Source organism: Doryrhamphus excisus, chromosome 22 (genome assembly GCF_030265055.1).
Source record: "Doryrhamphus excisus isolate RoL2022-K1 chromosome 22, RoL_Dexc_1.0, whole genome shotgun sequence".
Lineage (NCBI taxonomy): Eukaryota > Metazoa > Chordata > Actinopteri > Syngnathiformes > Syngnathidae > Doryrhamphus > Doryrhamphus excisus.
This window is the reverse complement of record NC_080487.1, coordinates 6,457,075-6,484,974: the sequence shown is the minus strand read 5'-3', so window position 1 is coordinate 6,484,974 and position 27,900 is coordinate 6,457,075. Positions and strand designations below refer to the sequence as shown.

At 40.9% G+C, this 27,900-nt stretch overlaps 1 protein-coding gene across 2 annotated transcripts; it reads right to left on the bottom strand.

The window, feature by feature from the left end:
* Window positions 1–192: 192 nt before the first annotated feature.
* Window positions 193–27,698, bottom strand: mbtd1 (mbt domain containing 1). Of its 2 annotated transcripts, XM_058061330.1 has the most exons (17): window positions 27,534–27,698; window positions 26,189–26,393; window positions 25,219–25,352; window positions 22,220–22,334; window positions 22,041–22,123; window positions 21,838–21,955; window positions 19,820–19,954; window positions 19,640–19,728; window positions 18,640–18,874; window positions 17,519–17,574; window positions 17,098–17,202; window positions 15,525–15,672; window positions 15,338–15,420; window positions 13,645–13,879; window positions 12,819–12,890; window positions 7,757–7,906; window positions 193–3,829 (listed from the first exon to the last, which is right to left on the bottom strand). In XM_058061330.1, the coding sequence occupies exons 1-17, from the start codon at window positions 27,552–27,554 to the stop codon at window positions 3,711–3,713; spliced, it is 2,103 nt and encodes a 700-aa protein (XP_057917313.1). In that variant the 5' UTR covers window positions 27,555–27,698; the 3' UTR covers window positions 193–3,710. The 2 variants fall into 2 exon arrangements, with proteins under 2 accessions (XP_057917313.1, XP_057917314.1); XM_058061331.1 differs by lacking the exon at window positions 7,757–7,906.
* Window positions 27,699–27,900: the final 202 nt, after the last annotated feature.

The window sequence follows — 27,900 nt, the reverse complement described above, 5'->3', positions numbered from 1 at the left end:
GCACAACCGACGGTCCGACGGTTGCCAGCACAACCGACGGTCCGACGGTTGCCAGCACAACCGACGGTCCGACGGTTGCCAGCACAACCGACGGTGCGACGGTTGCCAGCACAACCGACGGTCCGACGGTTGCCAGCACAACCGACGGTGCGACGGTTGCCAGCACAACCGACGGTGCGACGGTTGCCAGCACATCCGACGGTCCGACGGTTGCCAGCACATCCGACGGTCCGACGGTTGCCAGCACATCCGACGGTCCGACGGTTGCCAGCACATCCGACGGTCCGACGGTCTTCAGCAGACATCATCTTTATAGGTTTCCTGCTAACAGAACTCGTACGTCTGTTTTCCGAACAGTTCTTTGGTGGAGTGGATGTGGCAAGGCCGGTCCCAATCTTCTTTGACTCTGCAACAATTCCTTACAGATCCTCACTCAGCGAGTTCTTCGCCACAAGGTGCCATGTTGGAATTCCACTGACCAGTATGAGAGCGTGACCACACCGAATTTAACATCGAGTCACACGGAAAAATATGGGCTCCGTTTGTACATCACGGCCACTCGTGTTGCCAGCGCAAATGGAACGCTAGCCAAAGCTGTACACTGACTACTTTACTTGCTTGTTCCATGAAAAGATAATATATAGCAGAAATGTCAGAGTTGTACTCGCGTCTCTGACATACTGTACAGTGCTGTGCAAAAGATCATTTTTGAAGCTCCAATCTTGGCTTTGTAAAACTCTCTATATTCTTTTGTATTACGCTATAAAACTTGTCATGTCAGGATTTGTGGGTGTCTGAGACGGATTCATTGGATTTACATTTCTTATGAGAAAGTTATTTGGTTTTGTCTGACCTTTTGACACCGAGGTTGTACTGTGTAGAATTTAGTCATGGATGATTTTTTTTAAATATATTTTTGTATGATATGTAATATATTTCATAATACTATTTTTTATTTGATTTTTGCATTGAAATTATGAAACAGTTTTTTTTAATGAAAAGCATAAATGAGACTTTTGCACAGTACTCCTTATGTGGTTATACGTCTGAGGTGATTCATAAAGGACTTTGTCAGTGAGCATCTAAACGTATGCAGACACACCAATTTGTATACATTTCTATATTGCTTTTAGAGAAGTTTACACACACACACAAACAACAAATGCGCAGACACACACCATGATAAAAAGTCGTTATTGACAAAAAGCTGCTTGGGTGGGTTCTAGCTTGATTCCGTACGTAGACGCAGTCCCCAAGTCCTGTCAATGCCAGGCTTGAGTCAAAAAGGCTGTTTGGTCCAAAAAATCTGAGCCGGTTAAAAACATGATGCACCATGACGGACCCTGATGGAGAAGTGTTTCAAAAGTTTCCCCAACATTAACAGTGGCCTAATTTCAATGCTCAAGATGCAGCTGAGGTCAACATTTCCTGAAATCTAATAAAAACAAATTATTTCAACTTGGTTTGACCAAGTACCTCCTGAAGGTTTGCTATGCCAGATCCTCCAGGAGCTTTCCAACTGGAGCTCAAACCGTCACCTAATTCAATAGTACTGACATCTGCGAGGACCACCGTTGCAACCTTCAAAAGGTTTAGGAGTGACTGATGTCAGAAAGTCCGGTTAAGTTAGCAACCACGACCAGGTTTCTTTATGGCAGAATGTCTTTCTTGCAGCGCAAATAATCTTCCAAATAATAAAATGCTCTGAATGCTCTGATCTTCTATCTGACATCTGTATGTTCGATTTTTTGATGATGATGATCATGATGATGTTGCTTCTTATCAAGATTTTGGAGAAACTCTAGAGTGGTTCCTTGTAATCAAGTGTTTTTTTGGTGGGATTGTGCCCATCGTTAGTTAATGAACAGCCAATTTCACTTGTTTGTTTACGTTCTTTGTCTCACTAACATTTTTTCTTTTGGCGTTCTACTCGGAAACGCCTAAGAGCCAACAATACAAAATGTCAAATTCTTCAGGAGTGTATATAAAATATCTCTACAGATCATGTGAATCGGATGATAAGAGTATTTGAGAGGGAGGACGGCACCCTCAGATCGACCAACCAACGTTCCCCAACCGTGATGTCAAGAACAAGAGCAGGAACCAATCGAGAGTCCCAACTCGTCTTGAAAAGATCAATTAGACTGGAAAAACTACGGGTCCATCGCGGATCTACATACTACAGTAAACCTCGGATATATCGGACTCGGATATATCGGAAATTCGCTCACAACGGACAGATAAAAAAAAAAACGATTTTTCTGTAATGCATTTCCAATAAAAATTCATTGCATATATCGGATTTTTTATAACGGATTTCGCCTATTTTGGACAAAATCTCCAGTCCCGTTCCAATGCATTTCCATTAAATTTCCCTCGCATATATCGGATGGCCGCATCGTTATGCTAATCTTGTTGATGTCACTGGCTATTGTCTTTCTCCTGGCTCCAGATTTAGGACAAATATAAAAGTGAGTGACGTCAATAATACTAGCACAGCAGTGAATGAGATCTTAACCTCACTATTGGAAATAACGTAGGCCTGACGGGCGTAACAGGGCCTAGCTTAATTAACAATTTGTTATGCTCAGAATCCAATAAAGTCCAGGTACATTGGGAACATAGTCAAGGAAGTGCCTTTTTATAACGGATAAAATCCGATTTACGCATATACCGGATATAAATCCGATATATGCATAAAACTGACATTTTCCGGTATACGCATATAACGGATTTCGCTTATATCGGACAAAACCAGTGGGAACAATTGAATCCGATATATCCGAGGTTTACTGTACAACCCAGTCCTCCATAGAAGGCAGACTCACATGGTCCATAAAGACCTGAACACACCATGCTTCACAATGAAGAGGTGACAGCATGTATGCCACACAAGAACAATAACCGGGGTTCCCGTGTGTACATCCATACCAGGAGCGTCAGGTGACGTATTTTCACCGGCACATGACTTGTACTTCATGGCTGAATGAAAAAAAATAAATGTTGCTCTGGAAAACATATATGTCTGCCGGAAGGAACATTCCGATGAATTCTACGCAGCGTTCAACGACTACATCATCGCCAAAATCCTACCCGCCTACGCCCTGCACTTGTAGTTGAATAGTTATTCACATCCTATATAAATAGAACCACTTTCATGTACAACGTTTTCACCACACAGCCACCAAAAGCAAGTGTAAAAACCTACATTAAGACAAAACCCTAACCCAAAAATCAACTCAAATAATTCAAGTACTATTTCAAATATGTCCTCTGTGAATTTCAGAATAAAAAGTAAATATATAATAGACTTGTTCCTATTTGTGCCAGCTTCTATTATCAGACAAATGATTACAATGAATGCGTGTGTTCAGTGGCTAACCTACCCGAAAAGAAATAAACACAAAAGACCCAGCTCACCCACACAGTTATCACAGTTTATACAGGTCTAGGGTGAGGCGTGGAGCACAAAGGAGCTCCACGTACCCGCAGCATGGCAAATGTGTTTTACCATTGCTTTTTAATGCTCAGACCCTTGATGTTAGAAAAAGGAGAAAAAAAGGTCAAACATTTGTGACCAAAGCCGTGGGTGCTTTTCTTGGAAACGGCTTCAGAGAATATCTTAAGTTCTTCCGCTGGAAAATTTTGCGCTTCTGAGTGTCATTTCAGCCTGGAAAGAGAACCGTTTGTCCCGCTCTGACCTTTAGACTTCAGGGCTCCTGTTTGATGTAGTAGGTCCCCGAGCCGTTGCTCTCCTGGTCAGAGGTGCCCTGTGAAAAGTTGAACTCATCCGCCTCCATTGCTTCCTCCTTCATTCGCAGGAGGGAGTCTACAGACATAAAAAGACAGAAATGCCGAGTCATGCTGAAATGCATCAGCAACATTCACGTTTCACATTTGAAAACATGCCGTACGATGTAGAGGGGTGTAACGGTACATGTATTCGGAATTCAAGTTTTTCGGGACGGTGCGTTGGGTTCCTTAGCAGTTTTCCGCATGCATTGATGCAATACAGTTAGTGTCTGCCCTGCCTAGCATTGTTTTTTGGTTAACATCCAAAATTTTAGTTAAATTTTGCCTTGGCTTCCTGCTAAATAGCATTCGGTTGGTTTACGCTGCAGTCTTGCATCAAACAACCGAAGACAAAATCTGGAGATACAGTAAACCTCGGATATATCGGATTCAATTGTTCCCACTGGTTTTGTCCGATATAAGCGAAATCCGTTATATGCGTATACCGGAAAATGTCCGTTTTACGGATATATCGGATTTATATCCGGTATATGCGTAAATCGGATTTTATCCGTTATAAAAAGGCACTTCCTTGACTATGTTTCCAATGTGCCTGTCACGATTCGGCGAATCGGAGCGCCACGATGCGGCCATCCGATATATGCGAGGGAAATTTAATGGAAATGCATTGGAACGGGACTGGAGGTTTTGTCCGAAATAGGCGAAATCCGTTATAAAAAATCTGATATATGCAATGAATTTTTATTGGAAATGCATTACAGAAAAATCGGTTCTTTTTTATCTGTCCGTTGTGAGCGAATTTCCGATATATCGGAGTCCGATATATCCGAGGTTTACTGTACATGCACAATGCAATGTGGACAACAGTGTTTAACATTAGTGTTAAACATGTGGATCGTACCAAATGGACTGTTCCGAGACAGGGGTGCAAGAGCTCTGAATTTTATGGGGGAATTTTATTTTACAATTTTGTGAACTGTAATTACTGTTGTGTTAATTTTGTTAATTCATGTTTTGTGCATTTTTTTAATGCTAAATATCGAGTTGTCCATTTGTAATTGTATTTGTAGCATTTTCCGCATGTAAAACTATAATTACTGTCAACAAAATGCGTTTTGTGTTAACCCTTTTTAGATGTGTGGAACAGATTTACATTTTATATGGGAAAATCTGCTTTGGTTAGGGTCCGTTTTGGTTTGAGTCAGATGGTGTGGAACAGATTAATGACGTTAACAAAGGCACCGCTGTACGTCATTGGCTAATTTTGCCCAGCAATTGAGAAATGGATGTAGCTTGGCTTTACATTATTTTTATATTGGAAAATCTGCTTTGGTTAGGGTCCGTTTTGGTTTGAGTCAGACGGTGTGGAACAGATTAATGACGTTAACCAAGGCACCGCTGTACATCATTGGCTAATTTTGCCCAGCAATTGAGAAATGGATGTAGCTTGGCTTTACGTTATTTTTATATGGGAAAATCTGCTTTGGTTAGGGTCCGTTTTGGTTTGAGTTAGACTGTGTGTAACAGATTAATGACGTTAACCAAGGCACTGCTGTAGATCATTGGCTAATTTTGCCCAGCAATTGAGAAATGGATGTAGCTAGGCTTTATATTACTTTTATATGGGAAAATCTGCTTTGGTTAGGGTCCGTTTTGGTTTGAGTTAGACTGTGTGTAACAGATTAATGACGTTAACCAAGGCACCACTGTACATCATTGGCTAATTTTGCCCAGCAATTGAGAAATGGATGTAGCTTGGCTAACATGATGTCAGCCTGTGCACACATTGCTCCAACATCTTCAACCATCTCTAATGCCCATGTCTGCAAGTGAAGAAGATGCAGTCACCAATGCAATTCCAATGGCGTTTTTAAAGTAAGATATTTTTATGACACACTTATTTTGTCTACACTATTAGACAAAATGTGGCAAACTACTTTTATTTGAAAGGATGTAAGTGTGTTGTGTGTGATGAGAATGTACTGTATGTTCACGGTTAATATGAGCTGGGTGGGTGTGTCTATTTAGTAAAACACTCGCTTACATTAAAGCGCTGAAATACAACACAAACACTCATCCAGTTGCACACACACACACACACAGCTCTCCTAAACCACGCTAACCCAGCTAGCTTCCATTCTCGTTCTGTAAGAAAAAATTTAGAAAAGAAAAATTTAGGCAAATTCTGTTTTATTGGCCAATTCCGCAATTTCATTGACTATTCCACACGAGGAAATCATAAGGCCCAACCTACAGCCTTCGTAATGGCGAGTAGCCATTGTGCCAAAGAGACTGTATCCACTTTGTAAATATGGAGAACAGTGCTACAAACTGGAACTATTAATGCTGCACTACATGTCATCCACACATCAGTTCCCTGTGGTACTCCTGTTCAGGGGGAACGGAGAAATGGAGTCTATCCCAGCTGACTTTGGCTTGATGCAAAAAGGCATCTTACACTTTGGACTGGTTGACCATGAACCATTCACAGTCACCGAGTTTGGGCTGTACCCACACTGCCTGCAGCTCAAGTCAACCACAAGTGACACTTCAACCAATAAGGAACTCACAGTACTTACTAGATCATTGTTACTGTTGCACTGTTGTTGTTCTTTCATGAAATAAAACCGTGTATGGTATGGTTTGTTTGTTAACAAGCTAGATTTGGTTTATATTTAGACAATGCAACACGTCCCAAAAGGAGTAGGAAGCTTGGAGAGCAGGACTGACCAAACGTTTTTTGTGAAAGGATGCAACTTTGCCACTTTGATATTTTGTAAAGCAACACATGTAGGCATGCCTAGAATTGTATACCATAATTCTCACTAAAAACAGATTTCTACATATATAAGCACACATGTCAACATCATAAAATGGCATATTGTGGCACTCACCGGAAATCGCAGGAGCTCATTAATCAATATGAACAGTCTCACTGTCATCTTACAGACAACACTAAAATCATCATACAGCAACTTAACACTCAAAAGCTAGGTAAAAAAAAATAGGCAAGTACCAATACCATCCCATAAAAATTTCATCCGAGCAAAGCATTTAATTTGTCATTGCTGCTGGGTTTGCTGCAATGACGTCAGCCTCCCTCTGGCAGACAGAGTCAGATATTGTATATCAAACTGCAATATTGTAGTGGACGACTGCATACTGCAAACTACTAATACATTTTTTATTATGCAACACTCGTCTACACACTGTGTATGCCACTGGCACTGCCTCCACCCACAAAATGACTCTCTCCGTTCATGCCGTTGTTCTATGGAACAAAACACACCAAGGTGCTTAAAGCACTGCACAGTGAGGGAGTGGAAGTGAGGGACGAGGAAAACAGACACACATGCACATGGTAATATATGGAGGCTGGACAAATGATTTTCATTTTTATTTATTCTGTGATTAATTAATCCATCATCCCGGGTTTAGTGCCCATGAGACGGAAGGAAAAATATTCTATGTTTTAATCTTGCAAGATCTTGTGTCACCCCAATAAATGTTATTTTTTTATTTGCTCATTTATTTGTTCTATATATACAGTATTCTATTTATTTTATTTTAACTATTCATTGGGCAAATACCTGCCATTTTTTTGTTTCTTTTTAGAAATGATTAAAGCCGTTCACACAAATCCCAAGCAGTTTCATGTTATGCCTTTTGTTCCCTTACTGTAAACCCAAAATGAACCAAACCGTGACCTTCAAACCGAGGTACGTATCGCACCGTCATTGTGTCATACCGTTACACCCCAGCTTCAGAGTGGACAAGTCACACGCTTGAGTCTTGCAAGAGACACAAACCAATCTTACTTGCCAACCAACACTGAACACGGGCAATATTCATGTGAGGACAGTCATAAATAAAAACAGGTCAGTGGTCACACATGCAACATATGCTACATCCAGTCCCAAAAAAAAGGCCATGTGACCCACAAACTGATGACCGCCTCCTGCAGCAGAGGGCAGGCCCATCCCCGTGAACAGTGTGATGTTACCTGAATTGTGGGTTTGGTGGGCGTGGGTTCGGAGTTGGGACTGAGTTGGCCCCTCGACATAAGGGGATGGACTCTGCTCTTCATCCCCTGAGAAGCTCCTCCTCCTGCCTCCCTGACTGAAGGGCCGTCGACCAACCGGAATCTTCCTTTCTAAACATCAAGCCAAACTCTGGTCAGCTACCAGGGGCTTATTATACACAGGATATCATAGTGCAAAACATTACAATGGAATCACACGCTCGCTGCCTATTTGAATAAGCCCCTGGTAATCTGACACCAAGCTGCCAGACCCTAGTCAGCACGATGAGGAACTTGGTCTTGAACAACTACACAAGTGTGATACTTTAGCTCATAATTGCTGAGTTAGAGTGAAATCATGAAACAAGCTATTCCCCAAAGGTTTCCCAACCAGTCATAACGGTATTACAGCATTGAAGCGTTGCTCTCCTACCAAGAAGACTGAAGCCATCATGGTTATGCTAAAAGAGCTCACTAAAGAAAATATTGTGCACATAAAACCACAATTCAGGATAAAATCCAAAGCTACATGGCCCTGTGTGAAGAAAAAAAAAGTGATTTCCTCCAAAAGCTAATAACTGGTTGGGCCACCCTTAGCAGCAACAACTGCAATCAAGCGCTGTGGAGGACTTTGCAGAATTGTTGCCAATCAGCCACATTGGAGGCTTTTCCAGCATGAAGCGACCTTTTTGGTCAAGGTCATCTCAATAGGATTAATGCCAGGACTTGGCTAGGCAAATCCAAAGTCTTCATTTGGTTTTCCTTCAGCCATCCAGAGGTGGACTTTGTCCTGCTACAGAACCCAAGTTGGTTTCAGCTTGAGGTCACCAACAGACATGTCTGGATTTTTTGGTAGGCAGCAGAATACATGGTTCCATTTATCACAGCAGGTCTACCAGGTCCTGAAGCAGCAAAACAACCCCATAGCATTACACTACCACCACCATATTTTACTGTTGGCATGGTGTAATAGGACATACAACTTCCAAAAAGTTCAACTTCGTCCCGTCAAGTATTTTCCCCAAGGTCTTGGGGATCATCAAGATATTTTCTAGAAAAATTGAGACAAGCCTTAATGTGGTTTTTGTTCAGCAGTGGACTTGGTCTAGGAACTCTGCAGTGCATGCCGTTTTTGCCCAGTGTCTTTCTTATGGTGGAGTCATGAACACTGACCTTAACTGAGGCAAGTGAGGCCTGCAGTTCTTTGGACGTTGTTGTGTTGTCATTTTAGTTGGCCGCCCACTACTGGGAAGGTTCACCACTGTTCCATGTTTTGGCCATTTGCGGATGCCATTTGGTTTCCAAAGCTTTATATGTGGCATTTTAACCTTCTTCACCAGGCTGATAGATCTCAAATAAGTTTTAAAAGGGGGAATAACGTTTTCACACAAGGCCATGTGGGTTTGGATCGTTTTTCTCCCTTAATAATAGCTGAGTTGTCATTGACTAATTACATTTGACTGTCTGAATCATTTAAGTGTGCTTGATTAATTAATTTGAAGACCACGATTAAGCTGATTAAAATTTGATTTTGACATTTATGCAAAACAGTGTTGAACAAGTGTTGAACAAGACCTATAGCAGTGATTTCTGTTGGTAAATGAGGGATTATCATCACATCTCTGCCAATGTAAACAAGGAAGTGAGAGCATGGGTCGTCGAGGCAGGGACACATTTACTTGTTGGCGTAGACAGTTGTGCGTATTTGAGCGATATTTGCGGACAAACTCGATGTGCAAAAATAATAATTCTTGGCAAAAATGTTCAGAGAAGTTAAGCTATGAGGCTGTGCATCATTTGTGTAGTTGGATTTGTTGAATATAAAATGAACTGAGCCGAGTGGTTCGCACCTAGGCCACACAGTCATAAGATCGGGAAGACCTGGGTTCGATTCCGCTCTTGGCATCTCTGTGTGGAGTTTGCATGTTCTCCCCGTAAGCATCCCAAAAAACTTGCATGTTAGGGTTTTTGGTGACTCCAAATTGTCCATAGGTATGAATGTGAGTGTGAATGGTTGTTTGTCTATATGTGCCCTGTGATTGGCTGGCCACCAGTCCAGGGTGTACCCCGCCTCCCACCTGAAGTATGTATTTTGTATATGTATTTTGGTCTGCAAACACGACTCACTTGAGAAATACTTAGAATGGAATGGAATAATACACAATACAATACATACTACTGTGGGAGTAAAAAAAAACAGGTAACTATCAGCTGCGCCCTTGCCAAAACATCATCAGCAAACTCAACTGTCCTCTCTGCATGCAGCCATCCTCCTGTCCAGTTCACACAATCGGAAATCACAAAACTCAGCATACATTAGGTGGCTAGAGTATCCTTGAGGATGTTCAAAGATACAGTATGCTCTATGAGAGCAACAGTAACTAAGCAACGTTGTGTTTGTTTTTCCTGTATTTTACGTCCTTGGTGTGTTCTCAGTACAGTAGGGGTGCAACGGTACGGCACGCAGTATTCTAGTCACACTTCGCTGGAGTAAGGGAACACAACGCAAACCATAAAACTGCTTAGCTTTTGCGTTACATGATTTTAAAAATGAAACATGGAAATGCAATTGCAATTGCAGCCCCGGTTTTCAGTGAAGGTGCGAGTGCAACAATCATTCTGAGTAAAGTGGTTTATTACCTGAAGTGCAGAATTTTAAAGTTGCAGAGCGTAGCTGCTGAACAATGGCAGTACGCTGCTTTCATCTTATGCACTCATTCTTGTCCGTTTATGGAGGACGGTTCAAAACAAGGTCCGATCTAGAAGGGGTGGGGGGTACCCTAGCTAGAGTCCAGAGTCCAGGTACAAGTTCCAGGCACTGTAGTGACAATTAGAATAGATTCTACCGTCTCCATCTTAAATTATGTGGACTGTGGGAAATGGGGGCAGTCTACTGTGTATCCATTTCCGTGTTTTTAATCATAAAAAGTCTAGTGTCATATTTTCCATGCCTCACACTACAGTGTAGCAGCATGCTGTGTATTCCTTTTCACTCCACCTAACCACAATGCAAACAATACATGTAGTATTTCATGGCAAAAAAATATATATATATGTATATTTCGGGCATTCAATTTGAATAAAATTTCATCTGCAAATAGATCATCTTTTATCTTCTTCCATATCTTCGTCCATGAATTTGAAAGTTGTACTTCATTTTCCAAGCACGAATTGACTTGATGTGGTCAAAGACTCGATATAAATCCAATGAAGATAAAAGGAGCAACCTACCTAACAAACATGTATACCAGGGGTGGGCAAACTTTCTGATTCGTGGGCTGTGTTGAGTTAACAAAATTGTCCGTGGGCCAGAATTTCACACACACACACAAACACACTATTTTACGATTATAAATCTAACAGTCCGCATTGAATTATTTGTGTAATTTTATTTGTAAAAAAGTGTCATACTATAAGCGATATGTTCTCAATTCCCTTTTTTTCCCAGGAGCACTTTAAACATCAGACCTTAACAAATTACAAAATACAATTTACAAGCTTGTAAATTCTAAAGTTGAAATACTGAAGAATGCAGAATACTGGCGGGCCGGATTCAAACGCTTGGTGCGCCGTATCTGGCCCCCGGGCCGTAGTTTGCCCACCCCTGATATTTACGTATAGAGTGCGCATGCTCACCGTGATAGAACCTTTTCCTTTCCGATACGATACCAATATTGTAACCCCGAATATTGGCCCATGCAGATATGGATCCAGTAACATAAATCATACATACAGTCATATCTCCTTTATGGTAGTTAATCTGCACCAGGATTGACAGCAATACGGCACTTTCCCCAAAGTAGGATTCAATATTAGTAAATGTAATATTTTGGTAATTAGACCATGGAAAAGGCGTTTATGACCTCCTAAATACGCTTTTGACCATTATTAGAGCCCTCTAGACATAAAGTTATAGTAATAGCTAATATTATTAGCTGAACTCCTAAGCATTGTGGGACATTGTGGCTGTAAATTAGTCGCATCGCTGTCAAGGGTAGCGAACCTGGGGTGACAGAGCCTTCTCCATCGCTGCCCCCGCCCTCTGGAACTCTTTGCCCCATTCACTCCGTGCTTGCCCTGACCTTCCCAGTTTGATAAAACAACTAAAAATCCACCTCTTTAAGTCTGTTTTTAATGTTTAACTTTTTATACCTGACTGCTGTGCCCCGCCCCGCTTTTACTCATGTTTTAACTGTGTATTAACCAATGAATGTGTCTTCTACTCTGTTTATTTGCTTTTATTCAACTCCATTCTTTTGTACAGTGTCTTTGAGTATTTTGAAAAGCGCTATACAAATAAAATGTATTATTATTATTATTATTATTATTAAGGGTACGGCAAATGTGTACACTGGTATCCCAGCTGTACTCTTGACTGCTTTACATTTTATCCAGAAAAAATGCACTTTTCAGACACGGGAGGCACGGATATGCCGATATCATGGTAAAAGTGTACAAGACTGCATACTAAATAATATCTACATACATTATATCTACATTAATATCTACAGTAATAATAATATTATGTGTTGGTCAACACCATTGATAAAGACATGTTCATTCAAATGACAAAATGTTACACAGTACAGTATTTTGGATAGATTTTTTGTTGTAATAAGAGATACAGTATGATACGGCATGAATGTATATTTTTGAAGGTTTTTGATTATTTGTCTCATATTATTGTAGCATGGTCTCAAAAAATGTGACAAACATCTTCTGTCTTTCAACGGACAAAAAAAAAAAAGCGTACTGAGTACTGAGGAATAAATGCTGCGTTATTTAGGTCAAAGTTCCTGGACATTTTTTTTTTGGAAAAGGCCAAAACTTTTTTATGATGACACAGGGCTCACTTATATTTATTCTTAGATTACCCTTTATATACTGTATAATAACTCTAAACAATTCCATCTGTACTCTGCAAATGAATGTTCTTAGCACATTATGATTGACAAGCAGGTGAGCCGTACGACACCTGACCTTACGTTGGGTAAGACGCCAGAAGAAGACATATGCTAAGCCAAACATGAGATAGTTTACTCACTTTTCTTTTGGCCTTTATACTGTTGGGACTTCTTCTTCTGCTTGGGTAGCGACTGGGACATTTCTCTGTTACCTGGAAGAAGACCATTTGTGATATTAGTACTATTACTACAATACTGTTTATAGTAGTAGAATAGTCACCCATTATACATGAACAGCTGCCAAAATCCAAAGTTACTGTGCAGTAAACCGCTTGCTGATTTGTCAGATGTTTCAGACCATCAAACAAATTTCAATATTAGCACAAATGAACACAAAATGTAGTTCTTTATTCTTATGTGTTTTTTTCTCCCTTAGTAAATTAATAGAGAGTTACAAAATTATGCATATAATTTCTACAATGTTGCATTGCACTGCTCCTCAGGAGGCTACACTCTTGCTGTGTGTGCATGCTAGTAGCCCCGCCTCTCCTCCCCTCCCCATAGACAAAGGTCTCACTCTGTTCACCGTTCTTCTATGAAGCATGTAGATGCTCAACCAATGCACAGAGTGAAATATCTTCCTGCTTGTTTGGAGGCAAGAAACGAGGAAAACAGACACACCTAGGAATATATGGAGGCTGGAAAAAATATCTAAAAAAAATTGTAATAATAATAATAATTAAAAAAATAAAAAATAGTTCATAAATGCATGTGACAAGGAGGCATGCACACACAGTATTGTGATATCTGTTATGAGGTTGCAATACATATTGCAGTATGGATTATGGACAGTACATTATATGCAAAATGTGGAATGGAATCTCTCTCTCGCACACCCTTTTCTTAGACTCGGACCAATAGGAGCTCTTGTTTCAAAATGGAGTTAAAATTGAAATCCAGTCTTACTCTGGGAGGCAGGGGGCTGGAGCTGATAGCCCGTCAGCTGACACCAGCCCACAGGGTAAAGGTCTGGCGACTCGCAGTCGACCCACTGGTCGTACTCGTCCTCCCAGCCGTCAAAGTGGATCCGTAGTAGACGGTGTACAATTCTCGTCACCGTAGCAACACACACCAGTCGTGGCTCCATCAGGTCAACGGCCTCTAGCTTCATGCCTTGTCGGAATCCATGATTAGGAACTTCCTGTCAAGGCCAGAAGAATAGTGAAAATGAATATGTATATTGAATTGGACTGCATTGACAGCATTCAAATTTACTGGAACAGGTTTGCATGCTAGATTAATTGGCGACTCCAAATTGTTCATAGGTATGAATGTGAGTGTGAATGGTTGTTTGTCTATATGTGCCCTGTGATTGGCTGGCAACCAGTCCAGGGTGTACCCCGCCTCTCGCCCGAAGACAACTGGGATAGGCTCCAGCAAGCCTGCAGCCCTCGTGAGGATAAGCGGTATAGAAAATGGATGGATGGATGGATGGATGGAGGCGGCATCCTGAGTCAAACATACAAAGTCACCACCTTGCCGTCATGCTGCCATGTTGGTTTTTCCTCCCATTTGCTATATTAACTGAGCAAGGTCCATGTTTATTGGTTGTACAAAGTTGATATTAGTTGGATATATGTTTTACATTTTTTGCAAACTGTAGTTGCAGCAGGATAATGTCTTTAATAATAATAATTTTGTGGGCTTGCATGGACCGTGCACCCTGGACTGGTGGCCAGCCAATCACAGGGCACATATAGACAAACAACCATTCACACTCACATTCATACCTATGGACAATTTGGAGTGGCCAATTAACCTAGCATGTTTTTGGAATGTAGGAGGAAACCGGAGTACCCGGAGAAAACCCACGCATGCATGGGGAGAACATGCAAACTCCACACAGAGATGGTCGAGGGTGGAATTGAACCCTGGTCTCCTAGCTGTGAGGTCTGAGCGCTAACCACTTCTCCACCGTGCAGCCCTCATTTGTAATTCATTCATTCATTTTCTACCGCTTTTTCCTCACGAGGGTCGCGGGGGTGCTGGAGCCTATCCCAGCTGTCTTTGGGCGAGAGGCGGGGTACACCCTGGACTGGTGGCCAGCCAATCACAGGGCACATATAGACAAACAACCATTCACACTCACATTCATACCTATGGACAATTTGGAGTGGCCAATTAACCTAGCATGTTTTTGGAATGAGGGAGGAAACCACTCGACCACCGTGCAGCCCTCATTTGTAATAATTTTGCATAATTTTCTGTATGTAAAACTGTAATTACTATCTATAGAATGTTTTTGTATTAACAGTTGTGTGTGTCTAGACTAGATTAATTGGATTTACACTATTTTCGTTGGGAAAATATGCTTTGGTTAGAGTCATTATAGTGTGAGTCAGGAATGGATTCATGATGTTAACTAAGGCGCCACTGCATTAGAGAAAGAGAAACAGGAGTAAATGAAAACTCAAAACAGGAAGTACGAGAATCCCCAGAGTACCATACAAATCCCACTACCATTAAGACAATGGGCTGTTATCAGTCTAAGGAAATAAACTTAAATGCTGTTTAGAAGACAACCTGTCGTTTTCTAGGGAAGAAAATATGGTTTCATATTGGGGTTAATACGGTAATATCATAACAGACTTACACCTACCTTGTTAAATAGCTTAACAGGAGCAGCTACTGAACCAGTTTCTCTGAGGTAGTCGAACCATTTAAATGGCAGCTTTGTGTACCCTGCAGGAAACAAGATTATTAACCATTTGCGATCAAAATCAAAAACATGATAAAATTAACTTTTCTCACGTTTCTCGAATGAATCAAAGCGCTTGATACAGTACCTCGAGGGGGTGTCACGTCAATGTTGTTGATTTCACAGAAGCCAACAGGGAAGATGGAGGGGGAGGTGCCATGGTAGCAGAACCAGTCTGATCCGTCCACCGCCTCAGAACCATCAATTCCAATCATGAGATACCCGTCTGCCAACACCTTAAAATCATGGCCAGCGTTATTCCCAGCCCTCAGGATCAAGCAAATTCTCACAAATTCCCTGCACATATGGTTTGAGGCCCCCGCCTTGATATGAAAGTTTAATGTTAGTGCGGCCCGCGCAAGTTTGATATGGATGCTGTATGGTATCATGTACCCAGAAAAAATTATTACGTTTGATTAATGTTCATGTTAAAGGTTAAATAACTTAATAGTTATCCTCCCTATCCGTGTGGAAGTGGTAACTTTTTGGCTATTTAAGTTTAAAAGGAAATAACTTGAAGGCTACCATTTAGGTCGCTAGCTCTCTAGTTTGCGAGTTAGCATGTGTCTCAAGACCCTGCAGTTGCACAATATGTTGTAAATAAAAAAATAGTATAAATGTGACTATAGTTGTGTTTTGTCATGTCTACAGGGCTCTAATAATGCTTTGTTCATTTTAATCTGAAAAAAATAATTTGTCTACCCACCAACTATATGTGGTTTCTTAAGTTTTTATTATTTGCTGTTTTATTATTATTATTATTATTATTATTATTATTATTATTATTATTGTTATTGTTATTGTTATTGTTATTATTATTATTATTATTATTATTATTATTATATTTATTTATTACTGATTGGTTGATTTTCTTTATTCTTGATTTGTTTATTTATTTTTCATCTTATTTTGTGCAGAAAAATAAAAATTAATTTGAGAACAGTGGAATGTTTTATCAGAGCTTTTATTGTAGAAAATCGGAACCAAAGCACTGAAAAAGTTTGTATATTTTTTTCTGTTTTTAATAAATGCGTTTTTGTTTTTTTTTTTTGAAAACCTGATGCGGCCCAGCCTTGCCCAGACCCTAGCTCCAGTGGTCCCCAGGTAAAGTGAGTTTGAGACCCCTGGCTTACACCGTATCAGTGTTTTTTGGAGCCATTTTAATAATTGGAAATGCTTAAGTGTGGCAAAGAACATACAATTTGCTTAGGTGTGCATATTTTTTTACTAATGTTGACAGAATGAGATATGTATGACTGTCCATTTTTTCGAATACGACAAATGAAACTAAAATATACTTTATAGAGTCGTCAGTGTACAGTTGGTATAGAAAGCGTCATATCTATAGTAATATTCTTGAGTGTAGTTCATTGTTTAGCACACTGTAAATGATGTTTTGCTAATAGGAATATAGCCGCACGTTGTTGTGGCTGAATAAAGCCAATTTTGCGCTCCTCCATCTTCCAAATCCTGTGCCTTTTGCGGTTAAAGTTACAAAGATTGCAGGCATTTACATAAAGAAAGCCTATGAAATAAGATAATAAATGCCTTTATTTGTCCCACATGGGGAAATTCCATGGGGACTGGTTATTGTGGTGTAGTATATATATGAAGACATTTTGATTTAGCTACATTACCTTGAATAGCAAAAAGCCACTTACCTTTCTTACAGTGGCTACACATATAGCTGAGAGGTTGAGGGGATCAATAGCTTCCAACTTCATGCCATCTTTGAACCAATCCCCACTTTGGTCCACGTCTCTAACCTGATGACGACGACACAGGAAGTCCTTACTCCTTAAATCAGCCATGAATCAATCCAGAACCGTTGTATAGTCGGGGTACTGATAATACAATGTTGCTTCATTCGGCTCTTCGGTCAAAGATAAGGACATCAGCCAAAAGTGAACATGTGTCATCTTTGCAATTGAGGAGCAGTTTATATCAGACTTTCTACTCCTGTCATCAACCTTCACAAGCACCGTAGCTGACATGCTGTCATTCAGTATCACCCCAAGCCTACGCCCAAATCAGGAAAAGAACAAGACCAAAGTAAGTAACCAACATGTCACTGGGTGTTACCCTTTGGAAGAGCTGTGGCGGAGCATCAACTTGACCGTCGATCTTCTTCGTTACGTCTGAGAAGGAAAGGAATAGAAGGAGTTAGAAAGACACCATGTGATGATGCATTTATGGACCTCTGTTTCACAGGGAGGAGAATACAGTCATCCTCGGCTATGCCGTGCTTCAAACAGCTCACCCTAACGCGTTTTTTCACAAAGTAATCAATCAACAATGGTTGAATGGGGCTTATTATTAGTAAAAAAAAAAAAAGTAGTTATTTTTGGCTTCATTGAGCATTTTAAAGCATAAAAATGATTGAATGAACTAACTAAACGTAGTAACACAAATACAAGGCAGGAGAGGCACTGTAATATGTGAATATGGTGTTCTACACGACTAACTACCCTCAATGCCGTAAAGAATAATCCTTAACATCGTGCAATAGCATTTTAATGAATTTTATGCTTGAGTGAGTGTTTTAATTGAATTTAGTTTAGTTTAATTGTTGTTGTTTTTTAAACCTTATTCATTCATTTTTAATGTGGTTGACATATGAATGGTGCACTGACTGTTGGGCACTTTTTCAATTTTGTTGTACTTGTTACAATGACAATAAAGGACTATTCTATTCTCGTCGCTCAGTGTCTGTGTTCAGTGAGACAAAGGGCCAGACGTGACAACCAGAAAAGGTATGTACTGTGTAGTTGTGCTAGTTTAAATGATCTCACAACAACACAATAATAATCTTAACAACACAGGCTACTGTTGTGTCCATAACCAACGACAAGCTAAAAGTCAACTCTGAATCTCCGACGTCACTGGCTATCCTGTCCACCCATCAGTAAGGTCCACTAAGGGACGTAGGTGCTCACCCGCATCATCACGGAGGAGTGGAAGATAATTCCAGTATGTCATTGTGCAGCTCTTCTCAATTCCATAACCAAGAGGATTAAGGCAGTGCTTGATAACAATGGTGTTCAGCCTAAATATTCACTGCAAGGTCTACTCATTAAAATCAATCCTGCTTTCCAAGCTGTGCACTGACTACTCTATGTTATATCTCAGTTTCATTACTGCTGTATTGTCCTTGAGAATAAAGCAATGTGAGAGGTATCATCATCATTATCATAAAAACATACCAGATCTTTTAAAGCGGTGTCCGATGCTGCGTGACCATCCAATGTTATGAATGAGCGGGCTGTACATGTGGCACCAGAAGTCGTCCGAGCCATCCTGGCTCTCTTCATAGACTAGCCTGAGTCGACCTCCGATAACTTGCTCCACCAGCGCCACCCGTGTCCGACAGAGATAGTTTTTATCCACAACCTCCACCCGCATCAGCTTCTTAAAGGGGAACTGTGTGTTCTCATGAACCTACGGTACCACAGAGAGGATGAGTCAACAGTGGCGGATGGGGGAGAAAAATGAAGCATTTTATACACTTATATGGCACATGTCCAAAAGGAGTAGGAAGAAGCAAAGCTCACTGAATCCTACACCGCCATCTACAGTAAACCTCGGATATATCGGACTGGGATATATCGGAAATTCACTCACAACGGACAGATAAAAAAGAACCAATTTTTCTGTAATGCATTTCCAATAAAAATTCATTGCATATATGGGATTTTTTATAACGGATTTCGCCTATTTCGGACAAAATCTCCAGTCCCGTTCCAATGCATTTCCATTAAATTTCCCTCGCATATATCGGATGGCCGCATCGTGGCGCTCCGATTCGCCGAATCGTGACAGGCCGCTATACGACGTCCTTTGCAGCGTTGCCTGCGCGTCCAGGTACATTGGAAACATAGTCAAGGAAGTGCCTTTTTATAACAGATAAAATCCGATTTACGCATATACCGGATATAAATCCGATATATGCGTAAAACGGACATTTTCCGGTATACGCATATAACGGATTTCGCTTATATCGGACAAAACCAGTGGGAACAATTGAATCCGATATATCCGAGGTTTACTGTATTACTTTTACAGTCTGTATCTGTTGTCATTATGTGCTATCATCCGCAAATAATAACTTTGCAAATGTCATTGATGTACAAGTTGAACAGTTTTGGTCCCAGTATTGACCCCTGGGGTACTCCACATGTACTATTTACACTTGTGTGTTCTTACCTTGGCATTAAAGTCGGGTGGCAGTGTTTTAGCTCCAGTAAGACGCTTCACGAGAAAGGCTTTCCAGTTTGAATACTTGTGCTGTATGCCTGCAAAAGATATTGCGTATCATAACACTCCATTATACGTTCACCAGTCTGACAAAAATAAACATGTGGAGGGTTTTCATGTAGGGCTAACTTTTTGGAGGTACAAGAGGTTTTCCACTAGAAGCGCACCAGCCCACTGGATGAACCTCGGGAATGCAGAGATTACACCAGAAGTCCTTACTGCTGTCCATGTCAAAACCCTCATAACGCAGGAGAGCCTTGAACCCTGTGGAGGGAAAAGGCAAATATATTGTTATTTATGAAATACGGTGTTCTCAAACAAACTGCTGGTTCTCACTGTGGTCACAGTGAAGTGGAGCCAATCTGCCGTACTTGTAAGTGCATGCTGTCTACGAGCAAAATGTGGGCAAAATTTGGGGATCCGTACACAGTGCATGCAGACATAGTAAATCAGCGGACGACTGTAAACAATAATAATCGATATTAATTGATACGCATGCGATGCGAGTGCATCGGCTCATTCACTGGATATGGATGCAATTGACGCGTGAAATCGAGATTCATCGCAATGCGTTTGGGGGTATCGGTAAAAATCCGATGCAAGCGCCGTTTTATTAATGTTCAACTTCACCCCATATGCTGTTCCCTAGGCGCCATGAATGCACCATCATTATTTGGCCTTTAGTATTGAATACGGACGGAAGCCGTGAGGCACATACAACTACTACAGTAAACCTCGGATATATCAGACTCGGATATATCGGAAATTCGCTCACAGCGGACAGATAAAAAAAGAACCGATTTTTCTGTAATGCATTTCCAATAAAAATTCATTGCATATATCGGATTTTTTATAACGGATTTCACCTATTTCGGACAAAATCTCCAGTCCCGTTCCAATGCACTTCCATTAATTTTCCCTCTCTGTTACTCTGTTATGCTCAGAGTCCAATAAAGTTAAATTCTCATTACCTTACGTCTCTTTTCATTGCCCAGTCCAGGTACATTGGAAACATAGTCAAGGAAGTGCCTTTTTATAACGGATAAAATCCAATTTACGCATATACCGGATATAAATCCGATATATGCGTAAAAGGGACATTTTCCGGTATACGCATATAACGGATTTCGCTTATATCGGACAAAACCAGTGGGAACAATTGAATCCGATATATCTGAAGTTTACTGTAGTAAAACAGCATGGACGTTCATAGCAAGCAGCAGCGAGGAAGTTTCTATATTTAACCCCCACCCCGCAGTGTTTAAATGGTATGTTTGGAAACACTACAGATTCTCAAAGAATGGCGGGAAAGCTCGACAAAACGTCCGTCATTTGCAAAGAATGCCGCGTTAAGAAGCCGTACAACAGCAGCACTGCAAACTGACCCCCCCCCTTAAAAAGGGGACACCATAACACTGACAAGTCTACCGCCGCCTCCTCGTCAGTGGATCTTTCTAAATTGTCCAGGAGCTATTAGTCTGTCCCTGCAACAAGTGCCCCCTCACCCCCACCCCCTCTGAAGCACAGCAGGTGCTTCCTGAATTTTGAAACAATTTTAAAAGGGTAGAAGTTGTTTTCCACTTTCTGCTCCTCACTACTGTATTAGCCTAGCTGCTAGTGCATTCATATTAGCAGACAGGAATATAAACAAACATTGACTGCATTAACTTTGTTGCTGCATACTGTAATTACTGCGGTAATTATTGTTGAATTGTTTGACTCCATCACTGAACCACTACTATTGGAATTGCAGAGCTGATGTGGGAGAAAGTTGTTGCTGTTTTAAGAAGTGGTGCATGTTAAAAAAGAAAAACAATACTTTAGTTGGATTTACTGCTAAGTACCTAGAAGGAATAAAGCCAAATCCTTTTTGTAGGACCATACTGAATTCCAGTATTTCCCTTTGCTTATTTTTATCACATTGAATTGCATCATATCATATCGGATTGCATTGATTTGAACTGAATGATTATCGCATCGTGAAGAGGGTGAATCATATCGCATCGTATCACCAGAAAATTCCATGTATGATTAAAGTATCGTATCGGTGGCAGTGCATCGAGATGTGTATCGAATCGTCCTCAGTGCTGAAACCCACACCCCTAAAACACACATACATAAGCGTACATAAGCAGCAGTGGTCCTACCTGCAAGCTTAATGATTTCTGCTATCCAGTACACCTTGGTGGAGTGGTTGGTGTCAGAGTTGAGCACTTCAATCCTCACACCCTCTTCTATACCTCCCCAGCATGTCCCCATGGGGGCCTGAAGCACATGGTGTTTTTGGGCAATGGATGATATTCGTACATTGTACACAATGTGGAGTCCATTAGTTAAAGTTGATACTTACATGCTTGAAACAGCTGACTGGAGCGCCGGATGTGTTATTGCCACAAATATACTGACCCCAGTCAAAGCTTTCAGCAGTAACCACTGACATAAAAAAACAAGAATGACAAGGTGAAGCCGAAAACGTAATGAAAAAGCACAGCGTGCACCTCGGAAGTGTCGTGACTTGCCCTTACGTACCAGCTTTTGATTTGGTCTGGTTCTGTTGACTCGCTTGGTACTGAGCATAAGCCGCCAACTTTGCCATAAGAGGTTGTTTCTGTAAGACTTTAGCCTTTTTTGTTGGTGGTTTGCCCTAGGAGAATAAAGCACACATATGGATTTCTTTATTTTTCTATAGATGTCTATAGTACCTCATGTACAGTAAACCTCGGATATATCGGACTCGGATATATCGGAAATTCGCTCACAACGGACAGATAAAAAAAGAACCGATTTTTCTGTAATGCATTTCCAATAAAAATTCATTGCATATATCAGATTTTTTATAACGGATTTCGCCTATTTCGGACAAAATCTCCAGTCCCGTTCCAATGCATTTCCATTAAATTTCCCTCGCATATATCGGATGGCCGCATCGTGGTGCTCCGATTCGCCGAATCGTGACAGGCCGCTATACGACGTCATTTGCAGCGTTGCCTGCGCGTCCAGGTACATTGGAAACATAGTCAAGGAAGTGCCTTTTTATAACGGATAAAATCCAATTTACGCATATACCGGATATAAATCCGATATATGCGTAAAACTGACATTTTCCGGTATACGCATATAACGGATTACGCTTATATCGGACAAAACCAGAGGGAACAATTGAATCCGATATATCCGAGGTTTACTGTACATTTACTCGTAATCAGACATTACCCATCCCTGCAGTGGTAGGCAATACTGCCAGCCGTTGAGTAAATTGGTCATAAACAGGTTGGAAGAATATGTAAACTGTGCGGGGCGCATCATTTATGTATGTTCATTCATTCATTCATTTTCTACCGCTTTTCCTCACGAGGGTCACAGGGGTTTCTGGAGCCTATCCCAGCTGTCTTTGGGCGAGAAGCGGGGTACACCCTGGACTGGTGGCCAGCCAATCACAGGGCACATATAGACAACCATTCACACTCACATTCATACCTATGGACAATTTGGAGTCACCAATTAACCTAGCATGTTTTTGGAATGTGGGAGGAAACCCACGCATGCACGGGAGAACATGCAAACTCCACACAGAGATGGCCGAGGGTGGAATTGAACCCTGGTCTCCTAGCTGTGAGGTCTGCGTGCTAACCACTCAACCACCGTGCAGCCCCACCTATTATATTATTATGTAAAAACATGTAAAAAAAACAACAACACTCCATTAGGTTGTACAGCAACATTGTTATTATGTATATGCTGTGCCGCCCCATTTCTGTATGTCATAAATAAAAATTAATCCATGTATCCATTTTTCCTCCGCTTATCCGGGTCCGGGTCGGGGGGGGGGGGGGGGGGGGGGGGGCAGTCTCAGTAGGGAAGCCCAGACTTCCCGGTCCCAGGCCACCTCCTCCAGCTCCACCGGGAGGACACCAAGTTCCAGGCCAGCTGTGAGACATAATCCCTGCAATGTGTCCTAGGTCTGCCCCTGGGCCTTTTCCCGGCTGGGCATGCCCGGAACACCACACTAGGGAAGCGTCCGGGAGGCATCCGGACTAGATGCCCGAGCCACCTCAACTGACTCCTCTCCGCTGTACTCTGAGCCCCTCCAGGATGACTGAGCTCCTCACCCTATCTCTTAGGGTGAGTCCAGCAACCTACGGAGGAAACTCATTTCAGCCGCCTGTATCCGCCATCTCATTCTTTCGGTCATGACCCAAAGCTCATGACCATAGGTGAGGGTAACAAGACCCCGAGATACTTCAACTCCTCCACCTGGGGCAAGACGTCATTCCCAACCCAGAGGAAGCACGCCACCCTCATAAAAAGTATTGTCACGGCAAATTGTGCGACAATGTGGAGGCAAAACGCCACTTTTGGCTTCTGTAAAGAGGCATACCCATTTTCCATATGGAAAATTTCCCTCTGCATTCTAAGGCAAAGTTATAAAAACCTGTTCTCTTTCACTAGACTGGAGGCATGTCCTTGGGTGAGTCATAAGGATAAGAAGACGCCCGAGTGGGAGATACTATGTCCTTCAACCAGACTATGTGCGTGTTCGTGTTCAGTGTAATAACAGGATGTGATATCAAGGTTTTATATTGTATCTTCTTTCCTGAGGAGCGTTGAGCATACACCTGTACAGATATAACACACTTCCCTATTCAGGTGGAAAAAGATTTCCTCTGACAAAGACCTGATGTTAGATCTGTCCTAAAATGTACACAAATTTTACTGTCATCATTGTGTCATGTCACATTGGAGCCACTAGGTGGTACTCAAATGTAGTGTACCTGTGTGAGGCATACCATGTTAGCTACACCGAGCATCAACACATCACACACACGGATAAAAGCAGACTATACACTACCAACGCATAATGCAGAATATTAACCAAATACTATGCAAGCTCTAACCATGTGTTTTCCTGTTCTTTTTTTTTTTTTTACAAAAAGTGTACAGCAAAGCACTCTGGGAAACAGGAAGTACTCCCATCGACACTAAACCCTGTGCTTGAATACAACACTGCGCTTCTACGCTTCTTGTGCATTGCAAGCTGGACCAAGTCATTGGTAAGCGTTGACTGATGTTCTTTAATTCTTCATTTTGCGCATTTACAACTGTTTTATGCATGTAAAACTCTAAAAACATTAAATCCCTCGAGAAGGTCCAACTCTAACCAAAACGGATGTTAACCAAAGCAATTTTCCCCATAAGAAAAAACATTGATCCCATTAATCTGTAAAGCCAAAAACTAAACAGGTTTTGCTAATTTTAGGTACAACTTCACATTTTTTTTATACCACCCCACCCAGGGACGGAGGAGGCAAGGTACCCCCACCACATAGAGGCCCGAGCAGAAGACATGGAACACTCAGCACCCGCCCCCACAGAGCCAAGCCCATGTACCCCATAAAAAAGCACAAAAAACATAATTTATTGAATGTACATCTATAATGAAATATTTGCAGGAATGTAAGGGTTGTACTGACGTCTGTGAAATAGTTTAGAAAATGAAATGAAATGAACACACGTAAGGAAGCACCTACCTGGAGTCTTGCCAATATGCTTGCTTTTTTGGAATTTGAAGAATAGCTCCGGGAACAGGAAACGCTGCAGAAACGCTTGGTTTTGGAATAAAAAGCATCCCGAACGCCAATCATTCCACACATCTCGCAGGTGGCTGTGAAATAAAAGAAAAGATGAGTTGGTCGCCTGTAGAGTGATGGTTTTCTCCTCCATCCTTGAATAACTTTCTTCACGGATGAGTGGTTAGCGTGAAAGCCACACAGCTAGGAGACCCGAGTTCGATTCCACCCTCGGCCATCCCTTTGTGGAGTTTGCATGTTCTCCCTGTGTATGCGTGGGTTTTCTCCAGGTACTCCGGCTTCCTCCCACATTCCAAAAACATATTTTTGCAGCCTGTGGCTGTTTGATTATTGGCCCGCATCAAAGGAGAATAATTTAGTAATATTAAAAAGTAATAATTATAATCATAATAATTTTAGTAACATCAAGTTGAAAAATTTTGAAGTTGTACAGAAGTTGTCATTTTTGAAAAATTCATTTGCTGAAAAAGAAAAAAGTAACAGAATAAAGTAAAAATATTCAGATGAAAATATATTTTTCTAACAAAAAATATTGTATATTATTTTAATTTACAAAAAAAGAATATCAAGATTTTTTGATTTTTTTAGATTTATTTTTTTTAGATTTGTATATACATTTTAGATTCATAGATTTTTAGAAAGAAATAGGTTGGGCTGGATCAAAAATTATAGAATATTATGGGATCCGTCAGAATATTATCACAAGAAAATTGACAAAATTATTTAAGAAGAAAGTTGACATATTAAAAAAACATCAGCAAAAGGGGGAGTCATATTTTTTCTGATTGATTTTGCATTTGTGCTTCAACTGCAAAATGACTTTGAATAATATGACTATACTTTGAACAACTCCAAAATATGTCAGAACGTACTTTAAGCTCACATAATACTTCAAAATCAGAGTACCCACCCATTCCGGCCTTTCCATCGGGGTACGTGTAGACCTGGCCATTGTTCTTGATGATGGGAAGACTAGCGGGGATGGACGGCACCACCTCATCCTCGCTCTCCTCGGAGCTGGAGCTGCTGGTAGACTCCTCGCTGCAGCTGTCGTAGCCATCGAACATTCCAAACGAATCCCTCCGCTTACGTTCTGAACGTGGGGTGCGCTCAGCCTTTACAAAAAAAAAAATAATAATAATATTAATAATTTGAACACCATCTCGGGAACACAATGTACTGAAATAAAAATGCCCAAATTATATGATGACCTTGTAAACGACCTTTTGAGAGACACTCAAGTTACAGTCATGGTCCTAACATTTTGATGGACATGCAACATAACTTCATGTATGCATTAACAAAAGGAAATAAATATTCCTGTTTACATTTAAATCAGCATATTCCCAACTTTTTTGGTCGTAACCATAATGTGGTCAAAACAAAACAAACATGTTTTTTTCCCCGCCAGCGACCCAGGGGATCAAATGTTTGCACTTTTGCTGCCAAATTTGGTATGGCTGAAATAATATTAAAAAAAATGAGACAATATATTACAGTCTACTATTATAATTCCTGCCTCCACCCACCAAGACAAAAATAGTATCATGCAAGGCTTCACTCCGTTCATGCCATTGTTCTATGGAACAAACAAGACAAGGTGCTGAAGCTAATGCAGAGTGAAACCTCTTCCTGCCTGTTTGGGGGCGGGACATGAGGAAAACAGACATAGATGCAAACGGTTTTTAAAATTATTAAGTCATTTTTTCCAATTATTGTGTGTTTCCTCAGCCTAGCGTCCACCAGACATTTTTTTTTTATCATGAATGAGAAATGGAATGTTTTAATCTCACCCCTAATACATACATACCATATACACAGTCTATGTGTATATGCATGCCTATGGTTTCATAAAGCCTAAATAAGGATTTATAATATGTCAGGTGTGACATTCAACCCAGCAGATACGTATATATGTTCCAGTCGTGGCAGTAGTGGAACCATCTATGCATGTTTACATGATACGGATAATAAGAATAAGACGTTAAGTAGCATTAGCATAGTTTGCTAGCAAAAAGCATTGAGATAAAAATGAGATTCAGTCGTTTCAGTGTAAAAATCAAGTTGAGCCAATTGCGATTGAGTGGTTATTATAATTAGAGCATTAAAATGGTAAATGCTGGCATATCGTAGTAAATTGTGGTGTATGATGGTTTAGCCGCTAGCTCCCCTAAACAGACAACAACAAAGGATTGTGTAAAGTAAAGCCAACGTAGTCGAAGGCTTGCGGCCTTGAATTTTGCCATTTTACTCACCAGATCCCGTGTGTCTTCCATTAGCCCTTCATATAGATAACGTTGACGTTAGCAGTGCTTTGGAATTTTTAAAAAAAGTAGCCTTAAACTGTTGAAAACAGCAAAGACGAAAATACTAGCCAACAGGATATCAACAAATTACTCACTTGTGCGCATGTGCCACTTTAACCTACTTTCGTCTGATTGGTCAATCTCGGACGTGTCGTCACTGAACGGAAACACAAACATGTCCACTCAATTGCTAAACAGGAAATGTCCTGTTCATGGTTCTCTGAAGTAAAAACCCCATCTTACGCTTGACAGATGTACTTTTTGTCATGTTTTGTGCTTGGAATGTGACATTTGTGCATTTAGTTTAGGAAGTAAC